This window comes from Lepidochelys olivacea, assembly GCF_965140295.1.
Source record: "Lepidochelys olivacea isolate rLepOli2 genome assembly, chromosome: 10".
NCBI lineage: Eukaryota > Metazoa > Chordata > Testudines > Cheloniidae > Lepidochelys > Lepidochelys olivacea.
The window spans coordinates 29,228,874-29,243,380 of NC_140420.1; the positions used below are offsets into that span (position 1 = coordinate 29,228,874).

At 37.3% G+C, this 14,507-nt stretch overlaps 1 protein-coding gene across 16 annotated transcripts in view; it reads right to left on the reverse strand.

Moving 5' to 3' along the window:
* RBFOX1 (RNA binding fox-1 homolog 1) overlaps positions 1-14,507 on the reverse strand; it is a 2,420,635-nt gene that overhangs the window by 1,713,996 nt on the left and 692,132 nt on the right. For all 16 annotated transcript variants that reach the window (XM_084641955.1, XM_084641975.1, XM_084641956.1 and 13 more), the window contains exon 3: positions 8,846-8,878. In XM_084641955.1, coding sequence (XP_084498081.1) covers positions 8,846-8,878 — 33 coding nt within the window. The remainder of the gene's footprint in view (positions 1-8,845; positions 8,879-14,507) is intronic.

A 14,507-nucleotide genomic window follows, 5' to 3' on the forward strand; every position in this document is an offset into this window, starting at 1 on the left:
GCTACCCACCAGGTCTGACCTATTCTTTCAGTGTAGGAAAGTGGGGAGGGGAAGAGAGTGGGAGGCGTGCTCACAATGACATTTCTTAATAATCAAGGTCCTTGCTGATAACAGCGTAAGTCCAGCCAGGATTTTGTTGTATTTTGAGCCACACAAATATCTGAACTACTCTGCAGTGCTTCTTAAGGTCTAATTCAATAACCTCCTTCTCTTTGAACTGATTTGGGTTTCTAGTAATTTTTCTTTTTTTTTAAGTTGTGGAGGTTATGGCAACAAAGTGGGGATATTATCTCAACACTTTAGTGGTCTTTTCTGAATGAATGTAAAAGAAGGCTTCCTTTGCATTACTTGCATAATAGAGCTAGAAATTAATACCTCATGATACTAAACTTGGGATATATCCTCAAGGCGATCTCTGACATAGGTAGGTCCCAAGACCACCTGAACTTGATCATATCATTTACTAAACGACAGAGACAGGAATGTGGACAACTTTCAGTTAATTTTTCAGTAGTTGCCGGAATGTTACAGTGGGAGAGAAGGAGATGCTGTTCTCCCCAGAGTATATGTTTGATTTTTCTGCAGTGCCATTCCATCTTTACTGTAGTGTAACTCTAGTGACTTCAGTGGAGTTACACTGGCATAAAATTAGTGTTGATGCAATGAAAAGCCAGGACCTGAAACAAGAAAAGTAGTGTAAGCCTAAGAACTTAATTTATTTGAACTCAGAGAAAACTACAGAATTCACAGGATGCTTTGGATTTTTAAAGGAAGAAAAGTTACACTTAACCAGATTTAGACTGGTGCTATATTTCTAAAGGTCCTGGTAATAACGACAAAAGCAAAACATAAACTTTGTGTTTGGGGATTTTTGAAAAAAAGTAAAACAAGAGTTTTCTACTTCATGTATTTAGAAGTCACTGAAGCAAAGAACCACACACCAGAATATTCTCAGATGTCACTGCTGGATTCAACATGGGACAAATCTGAGAGAGACAGCTGCAGGAGACTGGTGCACGAGGATTCAGAGGCATCAGTACGAGACAGGAGAATGATCTATGACTGAGTAGAGCAGCAACGGAAATGGAGCAAACAATTCAAAAATCCCCAGACACCCTTGCCCTAAAAGGATTTGGCTTAGTCTTAAGAGAACAGCTATAAAGTCCCAGAAAAAGCAGACAGCATTTGCAGAAAGATGAACAAGATGGCATAATGTGGAAATTTGTTTCACCATAGGCCAGAGACAAACCGTTTAAACAGGTAAACCAGTTCTATGATGCACATATAATGTTGGCTAACATCTGCTAGGGATTAGAATGAAATTAAACCACTACTTTCCATGTACCCTTGTGAAAGTAGCATAATTTGAACACATCAGAGGTAAGAGATTAGAATACTTTGTCCAGTGAAAGACCTAGAAAGAGATTCTCTAGATTCTCATTTATTTTGTGCAAGTGTAAGTAATTAACCTAGTCATGTGAGATCATAATCCTGAGTGTGTCTTTAGCTTCTAATGGTTGTGAACTGTGTCACTCCTAGTAAACAGAAAGTCCTCTGTTCTGAACATGTTGCTAGCAGCACACATTTTTGAAGAACTTGCTATACATCTGAATTGAATACATTTGCACAAAGATGGAGATACACCAACATAGCTATATATAGGGAACAAATTGAGAATCCACACAAATCATTTTTGGGTACAAAGCCAAAAAGTTAACAGAGCAAAGCAAGCTCCAAATCCAGTGTAAACTGGGACGTGCTCCTCTTAGTCTGTTGTTTTTCTCTCCACAATTAGACTTAACACATGAGGAACAAAACAGAGCCAGTCTATTTAAAGAATTTGTAATATGCATAAGAGAGAGTATCTTCGACCTCAGACAGTGGGTAAATGTGTGTACATTAACTCAACAAAAACAGAAACAGCTGCTGTTTCAGGTCCCCAAAAGTCACTGAAAAAATATTACCAGAGACATCAATCAGATGATTCACAACATCCAAGATTTGCATGGTAAATTGAAACTGCATATCCCACCAGGCTTACAAACCAAAAGAACTACACAAAAGGAAACAGAAGAGAACTTGGCTATCTATTAAATGTCAGAAAATATTGAGTCAAATCTGTTTATTTCAAGAATACAACAGACATTAGAATTCCAAGGAAGTAGTAACAGCAAGGAATAATAAAAGAAACATTGACAAATGATTCTTTATGCGGTATCTTCTTTATTGCTCTTGGATGCAGACTCTGAACTCTGTTCTAAAGTCTGTGCTTTTCACCTTCAAGGATCACTTAAAGGATGAAGTGAACCCCTGTAAATGGAGCATCTGAGACATCTCCCCTGATATCTGGTCAGGTGTGGTCCAAAAAGCCTCTTATTTCATGCACAAAGCAGTTGTTTATATTCTGCTCCAATCATAAAAAATGGTTTTCTGGATTTTCATTTTTAACTAAATTACAATTCATTTTAAGAGCAAAAAGAAGTTTATATTAGAGCTTAGAAATTGTTTCTCATGATACAATTAAAAAAAGATGTAGCCCATTTTGCAAGTCCTGTGCTCCCACAGGTGAACTCATGCCTCCACAGCCTCTTCCTCAAACCATTTTCACCCTGGAAAAACTGAACTTGTCGTATTTTTATAACATACTTTATAAAGACCAACAAGAATTTTAGAGTAGAAGAGGGTGAGATTGGCTATTGGGTTTTATCTGTTTTACCCTAAAGCCCTAAGTTAAGTCTCACACTGAGGTAGCTGACAGTAAGACTGTTGGACAGATCGGCAGAGAGACGTGAACTATCTTGTCCAAAGCCATATACAGTATTGAGTCAGTGGCAGATCCAGGAAGAGAACATATGAGTTTAGGTTCCCAGTCACCTATAGAAGCAGAAAAATATTAGTGACCTTCACCTATGCAGGCGGAGAAACAATTTAGGTATGCCCTAAATATTTACCTTCAACAGGAATTTTGGAAAGGTACAAAAATTTGTCAAAAGCCATGGTGGAAAACGACAAATCCTCTCTATATGAGAAAAGCCGGCATCAGGGACAGAAAACAAAAGGATTTTTCCATCAAGGGAAGAAAGTTTGCCCTCTTGTGGAATGGACATAGAGTTGGGGTTTCTAATCCTGTGTGTTTTGGATCACTCATAGGGTTTGTCTGCATAGCAAAAAACAAATAAACGAAACAAACAAACAAAACCAACAACCCAGAAACCTTGTGCAGAGAGTGTCAGAGTGCAGATCTACAGACCCAGGCTTGTGGGGCTCATCCTACGGCATTAAAAACAGCCACTCAGACATTCAGGCTTGGGCTGGAGCTGAGGCTCTGAAGCCCAGTGAGGAGGGTGAGCCCAAGTGTCACATGGCTGTTTCTAGCACCTTAGCATGAGCCCCAAGAGCCCAAGTCTGTAGGCCTAGGATCTTAGATTCACTGCTGCGGAGGGAAAAGAGGTTTGCTATGTAGACTTACCCATAGGGGCTGAATGCGCCACATGACCCATTTAAAGCAGCATAGTTGGTTCCAGCTGGTTGATGCAACAACAACCAGGGGTAAATGGTTAATTAAAAGTGGTGGTGGTGCCAGAGGGCGAAAAGAGAGGAGGGAGAGGGATTCTGCCACGGACCTATTATTTCCCTTATTGTATTCCCTTATACCAGAAACATCCTATCTGGCTCCCCTAATTTCAAAGTAGCACAGGGCACTGTTGGCTTCTCACACAATAATTTAGTCCAAGTAAGCACATAAGTAAGACAGTCTAACGTTATAGTTTAAGAATAATACATTTACAAATTGTACAATATAGTGGCACATTGTAAGGTTATGTAACTAGGGGTCCACATTAATTTTTAAAATAATGTTCATTCCTCTCAAAAAAGGTTAGCATAGCCCAGGTACACTGTTTGTTTGAATGAACATCTGTGAGTTGTCCAACAATATCTTCAGTAGCACTGAAACAGGACTGGGATGTAATATTTTACAGGAAGCATTTTTTTTCAAATGCATTTGCTACTCAAAATGTACAGATTTGAGAAATTTCATTCCTGACACTGTATTGTAGTAATGAATTGTAAGGAAATCTGATTGCAAAATGCTGTATATTATTGCAATTTAGATAATAAATAGCTGCATTCTAGTCTGTTCTGAAGCCTGTGTTGTAATGACATTAACATGTGCCATTAAGTGCATTATTGGGGAAGAATGCTGAGCTATTTGTGATAAAAATCTTTTTATTAGAATATATATTCACAAGATATTATTTGTAATTTGAATAGGGTAGGGTACTAAAAGGGTAGGATACTAAAAGACACAGTGTGGGCAAATTTAGAATTTATTCATGGAAGGCTTCACTGCCTGAATGGTTGACTCTGTCAGTATTTGTTGCACTTCTGTGTTCAAATATGGAAAAAAGGTCTTTGGATTACTTGACAGCTCCTTCTACACATATTCATTTCTCTGCAATCGGGTTGTGGCAACTAGAATTTGAAAAAAAAAATTGTTTGCCTCATTCTTAAATATTAAACCAAGATGAAAACATGTTAGTTTTTTCCTTTAGGTTTTCCTGGATGTCATATCCTTATAAAATCCAGTAAAGGAACACAGCTAAATAACCAGTGGCAAAAAATAGGATTAAACAAATCATAAGTCTGCATGGATGCACATTTCAAGAACAGCAGCCAATAAACATTCATATAAATTAAGCCTTTAGAAAGCAAAATAATATGAAAGCACTTTGCACAGGTTTAAGTTCCAGCTTTTAAGAACAGACAACGGACCCAAGGAAACACAGTATTACACAGTAACAAAGAATTAAGGAGACTGAATTAATAATTGCATGAACCTAGTGAAAAGGCAAAAAAATCTGATATTCTTGTTTTATGGTCCTCAGCATTCTTCGGGGCTTATAAGATTTAAGTCAAAAAAGCAAATCATCATTCACAAGCAAAATAGAATGTGAACTTAATATGCATCCAAATCAAAATTGAACAAACCTACACTGTCAAATTTAGCAAAGTGTCTATTTGTCATACATAAAAAACAGGTGCTTCAACCAATTACCATCAATAAAATATCACAATTTTGTATGACATTATGCATAGTAAAGAAACGAGGTGGATGGGGTAATATCTTTTATTAGACCAACTTCTGTTGGTGAGAGAGACAGGCTTTCGACCTTACACAGGTTTGAGAAACTTACCCAACTCTCCAACAGACATTGGTCCAATAAATTCACCCATCTTGTCTCTCTAATATCCTGGACCAAAGTGTCTATAACAACACTTATGCATACTACACAGCCTATTATATAAACACAAAAGGTGAAATTTGCCATTGACTTCAACGGTGCCAGGATTTCACCCACATTTTTTACTGCATGCATTTCATAAGTTATGGACCCAATCTTGTAACACTATTAATAGATGTAGTAATTATCTGTGAGTAGTTCCAATGAATTCAATAGGACTACTCACAATAAGAAACACTTTTGCCCTGATTCAAAAAACACTTAAGCATGCTTTGTCTTCAATAGGACTTTAGCACATAGAGGCTGAAGTGATTCCTAAATTGTGGCTATACTTTCCCATAATAAGTGGGCCCTGTTTGGTTAGTTTATTAATGAACTGAAGCACACAAAAATTGTTCTTAAAGGTTTTTATTTAATGCAACTGCCAAATGTGCTAACCCTTTAAGATACAAGTTTTGAAACTGTTACCAAAGTGCCAACCAACCAAACTGACAAGAGCAACTCAGGAGTCTGTATTGATGATAGAAGTTTACACAATCTAGATCGAGTCATTATTATAATGGGGAACATTTTCAAAATTAACAACAAAATAGACCATTTGCTCAAGGAACAAAACTGAAAATATTGCCTGCACAATGACAATTTTTTTTAAAAAGAAAAAAAATTCAGAGAAGTTAATGTAAACCAGACAGAGTGAGGGTTTGTTTTTATCTATCTATCACTGTAGCCCCTTACTAATGACTAAAAATCAGGCAAATCCTGCTCACATTACTCACTTGAAAGATTAGTATTCAGATGAGCAAGACAAGCAGCATCTATCCCGAATACAGTACTTTAAAGCTAAATAAGAACGATTTGGATTCTATCATTCTTTTTACAGCATGCAAGTGAACTTGTGTCCTTGTTCTTTAAGTTAACTAATACAGCTTATCTATTCTCTTTAATAATGCAATTTAATTTACCAAAGGTTCATATTAAAAATTTATCTGACTGCAGCATTTGGAGTCACGTAGACATTTTGTTACAGTTAAATATTAGCTTTCGGGAACATCACAAATTCCCTACTGTGAATCTAAGGCCAGTTTCATACAGAAACACTCTGTGAGCTTCCAGTTTGACATTACATTTGAATGAGTCAGTAACTGTGCACTGAATAAAAATATCAGTTGATTATTAAAAGCACAGTGACTGAGATTCCACAGCAATACAGAAATATATGTAAATACAGCTACAACATATAAGTGACTTGTCAAGAAGTGTTGGTTTTTATAAGTTATCAATTACAGTGTAATTCATGCATCCGATGAAGTGAGCTGTAGCTCATGAAAGCTTATCTATGTTCAGATAAATTTGTTAGTCTCTAAGGTGTCACGAGTACTCCTTTTCTTTTTGCAGATACAGACTAACATGGCTGCTACTCTGAAAAGTGTATTCCAGTTATCCAAATTCCCTTTATCCAAAAATCCTAGTTATCTGAATGCACAGTGTGTCCCCCATGTCAAATTGCAGCTCAAAATACCATTTCCCTTTATCCATATACCTGGTATCTAAAGCTTTCAGATGTCACCCAGACCATTCATATAAACGGGAGTGCACTGTATTTAAATATCCAAATTATACTCCATTCGCTGTAAAACTTTAAATGTAAGAATACTGTTGAAGGATTCAGAGTAACAGCCGTGTTAGTCTGTATTCGCAAAAAGAAAAGGAGTACTTGTGGCACCTTAGAGACTAACCAATTTATTTGAGCATAAGCTTTCGTGAGCTATGGCTCACTTCATCGGATGCATGAATTACACTGTAATTGATAACATCGATGAAGTGAGCTGTAGCTCACCAAAGCTTATGCTCAAATAAATTGGTTAGTCTCTAAGGTGCCACAAGTACTCCTTTTCTTTTTGTTGAAGGATGTTTATTAACCACTGTGTTAACACTTTGAGCAACAACTATCTCATAATTGTTATATGGCTGCTAACTGGGTTTCGTAATTATTTTATCCAATAAAATCCATGCAACATTAATGAGTTGAATGTGCTTGCAATGTAGCTCTTCAGATTGCATATCTGATCAACAAAATCAATGTACAATTTCTCTCAGCTTAACTCCTGAATGTATACATAAAAGAGACTATCAAAAGTACTGATTCATTGAAAGTAAGACTTGAAAGCCCCAGAATGGGACTTCTGGGGCTTTCATGTCCTTGGGTGGATAACTGGTATTCTATCTGGAATTTAAAAACAAACACCCCTCTGAAATCCTTGGTAAGTCAGTGTTCTTATGAATGTAGCTTTAGATTCTAAAACAGAACAATATCAATTTTTAAATCTGAAGCTGAAGATGCTATTTCCATAGCTAGGAGTTTTAGATATAATTGGAAGAACATTTTCATGAATTCATGAAGCAAAAAGTTGAAGCTCAAAAAGTATTTTACCAAAAATGTGCACACTTCTCTCCAACCCAAATTAGACTTTCTAATCCTCCATATATAACCATATTGATTTAGAAGCAGTGAATAGTGAACTTAGTAATGTATCCCCTTAAGAGTAAAGCTAGGTAGTATAATAATAAAACTTTAAATTTTAGTGCAGATTTTAATTTGACATGTAGGTTGCTAGGAATTTAAGCACTTTCCATTTGACTCTATTCCTGCCACAATGAGTATAGTAGTCCAATGTCATCTACCCATGAATGGAGAAGCTGGGAAATCAGTGGGAAAAATATCAAGAAAAGTCAGACTAAACTATGACAGTGAAAAGCATCTGGCTCTATTTATACAGTAATGTCTGCAACAAGCATTCTGTGAACAGTAGCAAAATGTAACACCATTGAAATTCCATTATTTAACTAGGTTTCAGAGTAACAGCCGTGTTAGTCTGTATTCGCAAAAAGAAAAGGAGTACTTGTGGCACCTTAGGGACTAACCAATTTATTTGAGCATGAGCTTTCGTGAGCTACAGCTCACTTCTTTATTTAACTAAACTCAACTCTTGTGTCCTGTTGCATTCAAACATCAAGGATCCCAGGTCAAAGGCAGCTTGTCTCACACAAGTGTACTACTCATGAGTGAGGTGAGCTGGATTTGGACTTTGGGAAGAAGGGGATGCCACCCATTCAAATGAAATATAGAGCTGACTCAGTTCCCTTGCCACGTGAAACACAGGAAAAAGTGGTTGGAGCAGGAAAAGGCTAGCAGCATAATACAGAGGCAGTGGATAGAAAGTAATAAAGGGTGTTGGTCACTGTGCTTTAGAGACTATTGTTACAATGCTGTACTAGTATCCAGAGGAAGCCCCATAACTATAAATACTTTCCTGGAAGGAGGTTAAGTTATAATACTGCCAGGACAACTGCAAGGACAGGAACAGAACGCAGATTATAGAGACGGAAGAGGACCAGCTAGTTAAACATTCTGAAGCAGTATGTCTGACCCAAAACTATGCAACCTCATAACTCCTTCACCCAAAATCCAAACCAACACAAAGTCCAACAATACAACTTGTATCTACAATCCAGCAGCATGTACCTATTGCGATCCATAGTCAGTTTTATTTTAAAAAGACACATTCACCTACATACCACTAGCATAAAAGAGAATTTCCTACCTCAACTTTGCTGACAGCCATTGTTGTCAATACCTGAAAATTATAGGAAAAATACATTAGTATTGATTCAGCAAACCAATAATGGGATTAATTGCCTTTTAAAATAACTGACATCAATTGTTTGTTATGGCTTGAGGGGATGGACAGTAGAGAGAGCTTTCTTTCATTGAACATGGTGATGTAACTGTTTACCTCTCATCCTGATTAGAAGGTGAAAGGGATTTACATTAAAAATAAATTAATATTCCCCATTTAGAAGCAGCACACAAATGAAATTAGGGAAGAAATTCTAGACCTTCACCATCTATGAGATACGTTTCTAGACAGAAATGAAGATAAGTACATTAGGAACTCATTCCACTACATACATTCAAAAGGTTCATTTCCCCCCCCCCTCCTTTTTTGATTTATTTTTTTTTTAAAACAACATTAGTGGTCATACAAGGTGGCAGATCGTGCATATAACAGGTTATACATAGGCTCCAGCAGTACAATGGCTTTTGTACAATACATTCCTATGGTCATCTCTAATGGTGAGACAGAAGGATTGACTTTTCAGGGCCATTCAAATCTCAGCCTCTCTGCTGTGATTGCCAAATTCGTGCCAATTGTCATGGTAGATCACTAGGAACTGCACCGATGCAAACAACTCACTTCACCATAGACCATTCAACAGCCATGCCACAGCAATGACATTTTGCCACCACCGATCAGTAACTTGACTACACTTAGAAGTCTAGAAGTAGAAAGATATGTAGCCCATTACTATAGCCTAGAATCAACCAGTCCCCTGGCTATTCAGAGTTTATTGATGAAGTATACACACTTCCATAAGTTTCAATCCACACATTAGACATAATTCTCATTTACATTAAGGCTACTTTACACCATTCTAGACATGTAAAGAGGACTTAAAGTTGGCACACATATAATTTACTCCAATTTTAAGGCAACTTTACACAGCCAGAGTGATGTAAAGTGGCCTTAATGTGAGAGTCAGACTCATTATATTAACATGCATCACATTTAAATTTGAATCATACTCTAGACATAAACTGCAAGACAGTTTTTTGAGATCGGAGGACCAAATTCTTTCTTCCCTTCTAAGCCTGGGCAGTGAAATGTAGTCAAATGGGGTTGCACTGGCATAAGTGGAAGGAGAATTTAACACATTAAAATAAAACACAGTAGCCTGACATTGCACAGCTAATTAATATTAATACATTAACAATCTGTGGCTATTTTGCAATAATATGGATGAAAGATTTAGCAGATTCTGCAATGAATATAAAGAGTTGTTTGATATTCTTTGTAAGAGATGTCTTTTCAAAAGAAATTTTAAAAGAAAAAAGCTCAAGGACTGATTCTTGCTTATTGTTTTCAAGTGTCCTGAAGGAAGTAATACTATGATGAAAACAGTTTCGATGTGTTAATTATGGAAAATAGTCTTCTGAATAATGTAATACCAGTACCTGACTATAATGCTTTCTGCATGAAAATAATAAAAGTGTCTTTCTGTTTGAGTTAATAAATCCCTTTTTCTTTTTCAATGACACCACTTTTGCTTAGCTTTTGGGACGGTAGTGTGTGTGGGGGAAGGGACCACCGAAGTCTGGAAGCATCCCTCTGCTTGTAGTAAGGTGTATGTGACCAAAAAAGATGATCAAGCATAACTTTCAAAGCGGGGGCAAGGATGAAGATTTCTGAGTGTGAAACAACTGTTCTGAGAAATACCCATGCATGACAGGAATACAGCCTCCTAGGCTGAATACAATGCAACATCTCTCACAAATTAACTCTACTGCCCTAGAAGGTATCTATGATAACATAATTAAAAATTGACTCATACCTGAAGCACCAGAATCCATAATAATATACATGGCACTGCATATCATATGGCAGAAATGGAGGCATTCTGTTTAAATAATTCAACGTTCTTCAAACTAATGTTTAATTAACAATCATAAATCATAGCTGCCACTAATATTACAGATCTAACAACATACAGGAAACTAACCAGCTGATTATGGCTACATTGAGAGTAATTGTGATTATCTTTATATGAAACAAAAAATCTTTTGCAAAACGGTACCTTTCCTAATGTGATCAGTTACCACTTCGCCACCTTCCCCCTTTCCCTTTGCATTTTTGAGTTTGACTATCAGAATGTGAGCTCAGGGCAGCATGTACTTATTTTATATTTGCAAAGTGCAAGAGACTGAAGACAGAAGAGTGGGATTATGGACAGCTACTGAAAAACAGCATGCTTTTTGTAGGACACTTTCACTGTAATGGCTGGGGCTTAGGAAGCTGAGCCAGTGGTGACTGTTGAGCTGGAGTCAAAGGCAAGAATCGAGACTGGTTACGAAGCTCAGTCAGGATAAAGATACCAAGGTCAATCTTTAATGCTGTCCTGAGCAAAGAAGCTTTTGTGAATTGGGGCCTAAGAGAGAGGTGCATTCCAAGCCCAGAGCTTCACAATAATATTTTATTCGATACTGCAAATAAACTTTAGTCTTTGTTCACAATACAATTGGATAATATGAGCTATATAAAATAAAAGGTATCACCCTTTTAGAGCAGCTGCTTGAAAAACCCTGACACTATGGGCCTGAATTCTTATTATATTTAAAAAATTCTTCCTTTAACTAAATTGTCAGTGTGAAGAAGCTCTTTTTTTCTTAAACTGATTTTGTAACAGCTGCTGACTTCTGAGAACTAGTAGCAGCTACTTTGGCACCTGATGAGCTAATTGGTATAGCTAGATGAAAAATGAGGATCGCATTGTAGACATGTCTCTTATAGCTCCTTGATCTCACTGTTGAAGGCTGGTGTGTTCCTTTGCAGATTGTCTCACTTGCAGTACTTTATTGTTATCCCTTATTATTTTCATGAGGTATTAAATTCTTCTGCTCTGTCTTGCTGTGTCCCTGCTCTGTTATGTCTTATTTAAGGATGCAGTGACTTCATTAGGAGGATTCACAGCTTAGGTGAGGGTTTCCTGTCCTAATCAACTGACACTGCTTTTGGGATACAAAGCCACATGCTGCTATATGAGTTTCTTAAGTAAGCTGTAATGAATTCATCGTTTTTGGTAGAAGCAATGTAGGAATTCAGGCTCCAGAATAAAGGGACTTGTTTACATGAGCTACAGCAGACCCTCCTTATAAACTGGACATTTGCCACCCATAATAGTTAAATTCACTGTGTAATTTTCCATTCGAAATATAGGGAATACCACAAATACAGAGGGAAATGTAGATACAGTGGTGCAGAAGCAATCCATGTTTAATGCATCTGAACTTCATGGGATTTTAACACTGAAGGAAAGATCATCTGTAGGTACATGAATGAGAGTGTGCATGTGGAAATTTCCATTAGCCAGCATAAACTGGGAGTTATGTTATTTACTGCAGCCAGCCAAATCATGACTACATGATCCTGTATTTAAAACGAATATCATACTACAAACAAAGTGCAGAATTAAAACTGCACATGCAACCTGAAACATGGCAGTTCGTTAACATCTGAGTGCTTAAACAAGAAGCTGGAATTTTCACTTAACATCATTTTTGAACAAAAGTCCTTAAAATGCTCTTTTAAAAGAATAAAGGTAGAAAAAGAACCAAGACCAAAACAAAACATACAGAGACATTGCATGCTCTAGGACTCAAACTCTTTGCCTGCCAGAAATTATTTAACCATTTGGCTGGACACCACTGTAATATTCCGATTTATGCCACTTAAAAGAGCTGAAGTTTTCTGTGTACCTTAGGAAATCTTTATGAGATAATTTGTCTTCTGTAAATTCTTGGAACTGGGAAAGCAAAGCTCTTAGAGGTTCCTTAGACTGGAACTCCCTCCTGCACATCTTAGAATATGTACAGTTCTCCTCCCTGAGCTCTTTGCATCATACTTACCTGACAGAGAATGAACCAAGGGCTCTGCCAGCTCTGGGTGCACTTTTAAAAGTGTGCCTAAGTCCTCCCTAAATCATTCGAACTTTAGCTAACACTTTTCATTACTTATCTAAGTTAGCCATGTATGCATACGCAGCACAGCCTTCCTTAGGTGTGTTCTTCAAGAAACTTACGAATCATCATTGTGCAAAATGTGCTGCAAACACATTTAGTAAGGGCTCAAATTCAGTTCACGCCAAACCAAAGGCCTTTTCAACTCAATGAGTGTTTTTTCCCCCATGCCCAGTCATAACTTTCTAATTTCAGTGGTTTCAGATGTAAAACTTAGAGGTTGCAAGAGTATTTGCAGTGGGGGGAGCATACTGTAAATTTAAGAAAACAATCTACTGTACTTCAGGCATTTGCAGGCTGTTTAGTGAGAAAGGATTCTGAGAACTGGCAAACTCCATAGAAAAAGAGGAAAAACAATTTACAAAGACCAGAATTGACACTGACAATGTAATAGACAGGTCTGGTCTGGTTGTTTTTTCCCTCTCACCGCTAATGCTAGCAAAGCAGCCTGAGAACTTTCCCCCTCAACGGGGAGATGACAGGTGTGCTAGCAAATCAGTTTATTGGAATACAATTTTGATGGATATGAGCCATGTCTCACCGTTTTTTGGGCTCTACAAAACAACAAACAAAAAATGTGAATGATACTGTTCTGCATGACTGAACTTTGGTGGCAGCAGCCAGAGTGGAATATTCAAAATGATCTAGACAAAACTGAAGAAATTCAATAAGGGCAAATGCAAAGTACTATGCTTAGGAAGGAATAACCAATTGCACAAATACAAAATGGGAAATGACTGCATAGAAAGGAGTAATGCAGAAAAGGATTTTGGGGTTATAGAGGATCACAAACTAGAAATGAGTTGACAAAGTAATACTATTGCAAAAAAAAAGTGAACAACATCCTCAGATGCATTAGCAGGAGTGTTGTAAGCAAGACATAAGAAGTAATTCTTCTGTTCTACACAGCACTGATAAGGCTTCAGCTAGAGTATTGTGTCCACTTCTGGGCACCACGCTTGGGGAAAGATGCAGAGAAACTGGAGAAAGTCCAGCAGGGAGCAAAACAAATTATTAAAGGTCTTGAAAATGAGGAAAGATTGAAAAAAATGGGTTTGTTTAGTGTGGAGAAGAGAAGACTGAGGGGAGATATGAGAACAGACTTTATGTACGTAAAAGATCGTCATAAAGAGGAGGGCAAGCTGGTGAGAAGTGCAATCCCTGACCACAATAGGGAGATTCTGTGCTCTTATTCAAACAAGGGTAGATTATGCCACTTTTACACTGATTGCTTACCTCATGAGTAGTCCCATTGAAACAAGATCCAAAGAGAGACAGCCCTGCAGCTACTTCAGTATAGATTTTTGTAAGATATTAATTAAGGTTTGCATGGAGGAGGATACTGAGACAGAAGTTTGACAGGGTGTGTGAATGGGGGACTATTTGTCTAAAGAAAACGGAACTTTTTAAAAAAGAATTTGGTTCATAGAGGTTTGAATATTTTAAAAAATGGCTTTCTGAACCTGCTTTTTTTATCCTTAATTAATATCTGATAGTTGCTGTGCTACAGGATTTGCTAACATATGAATTCACCTGTGTGCCAAAACTGATATGCAAAACTCTCAAACTTTTCTTTCTCATTCAGTTGCCTGGAGCAGTCCCTTGTCTGGTGCCTCTAGGCACAGAATATA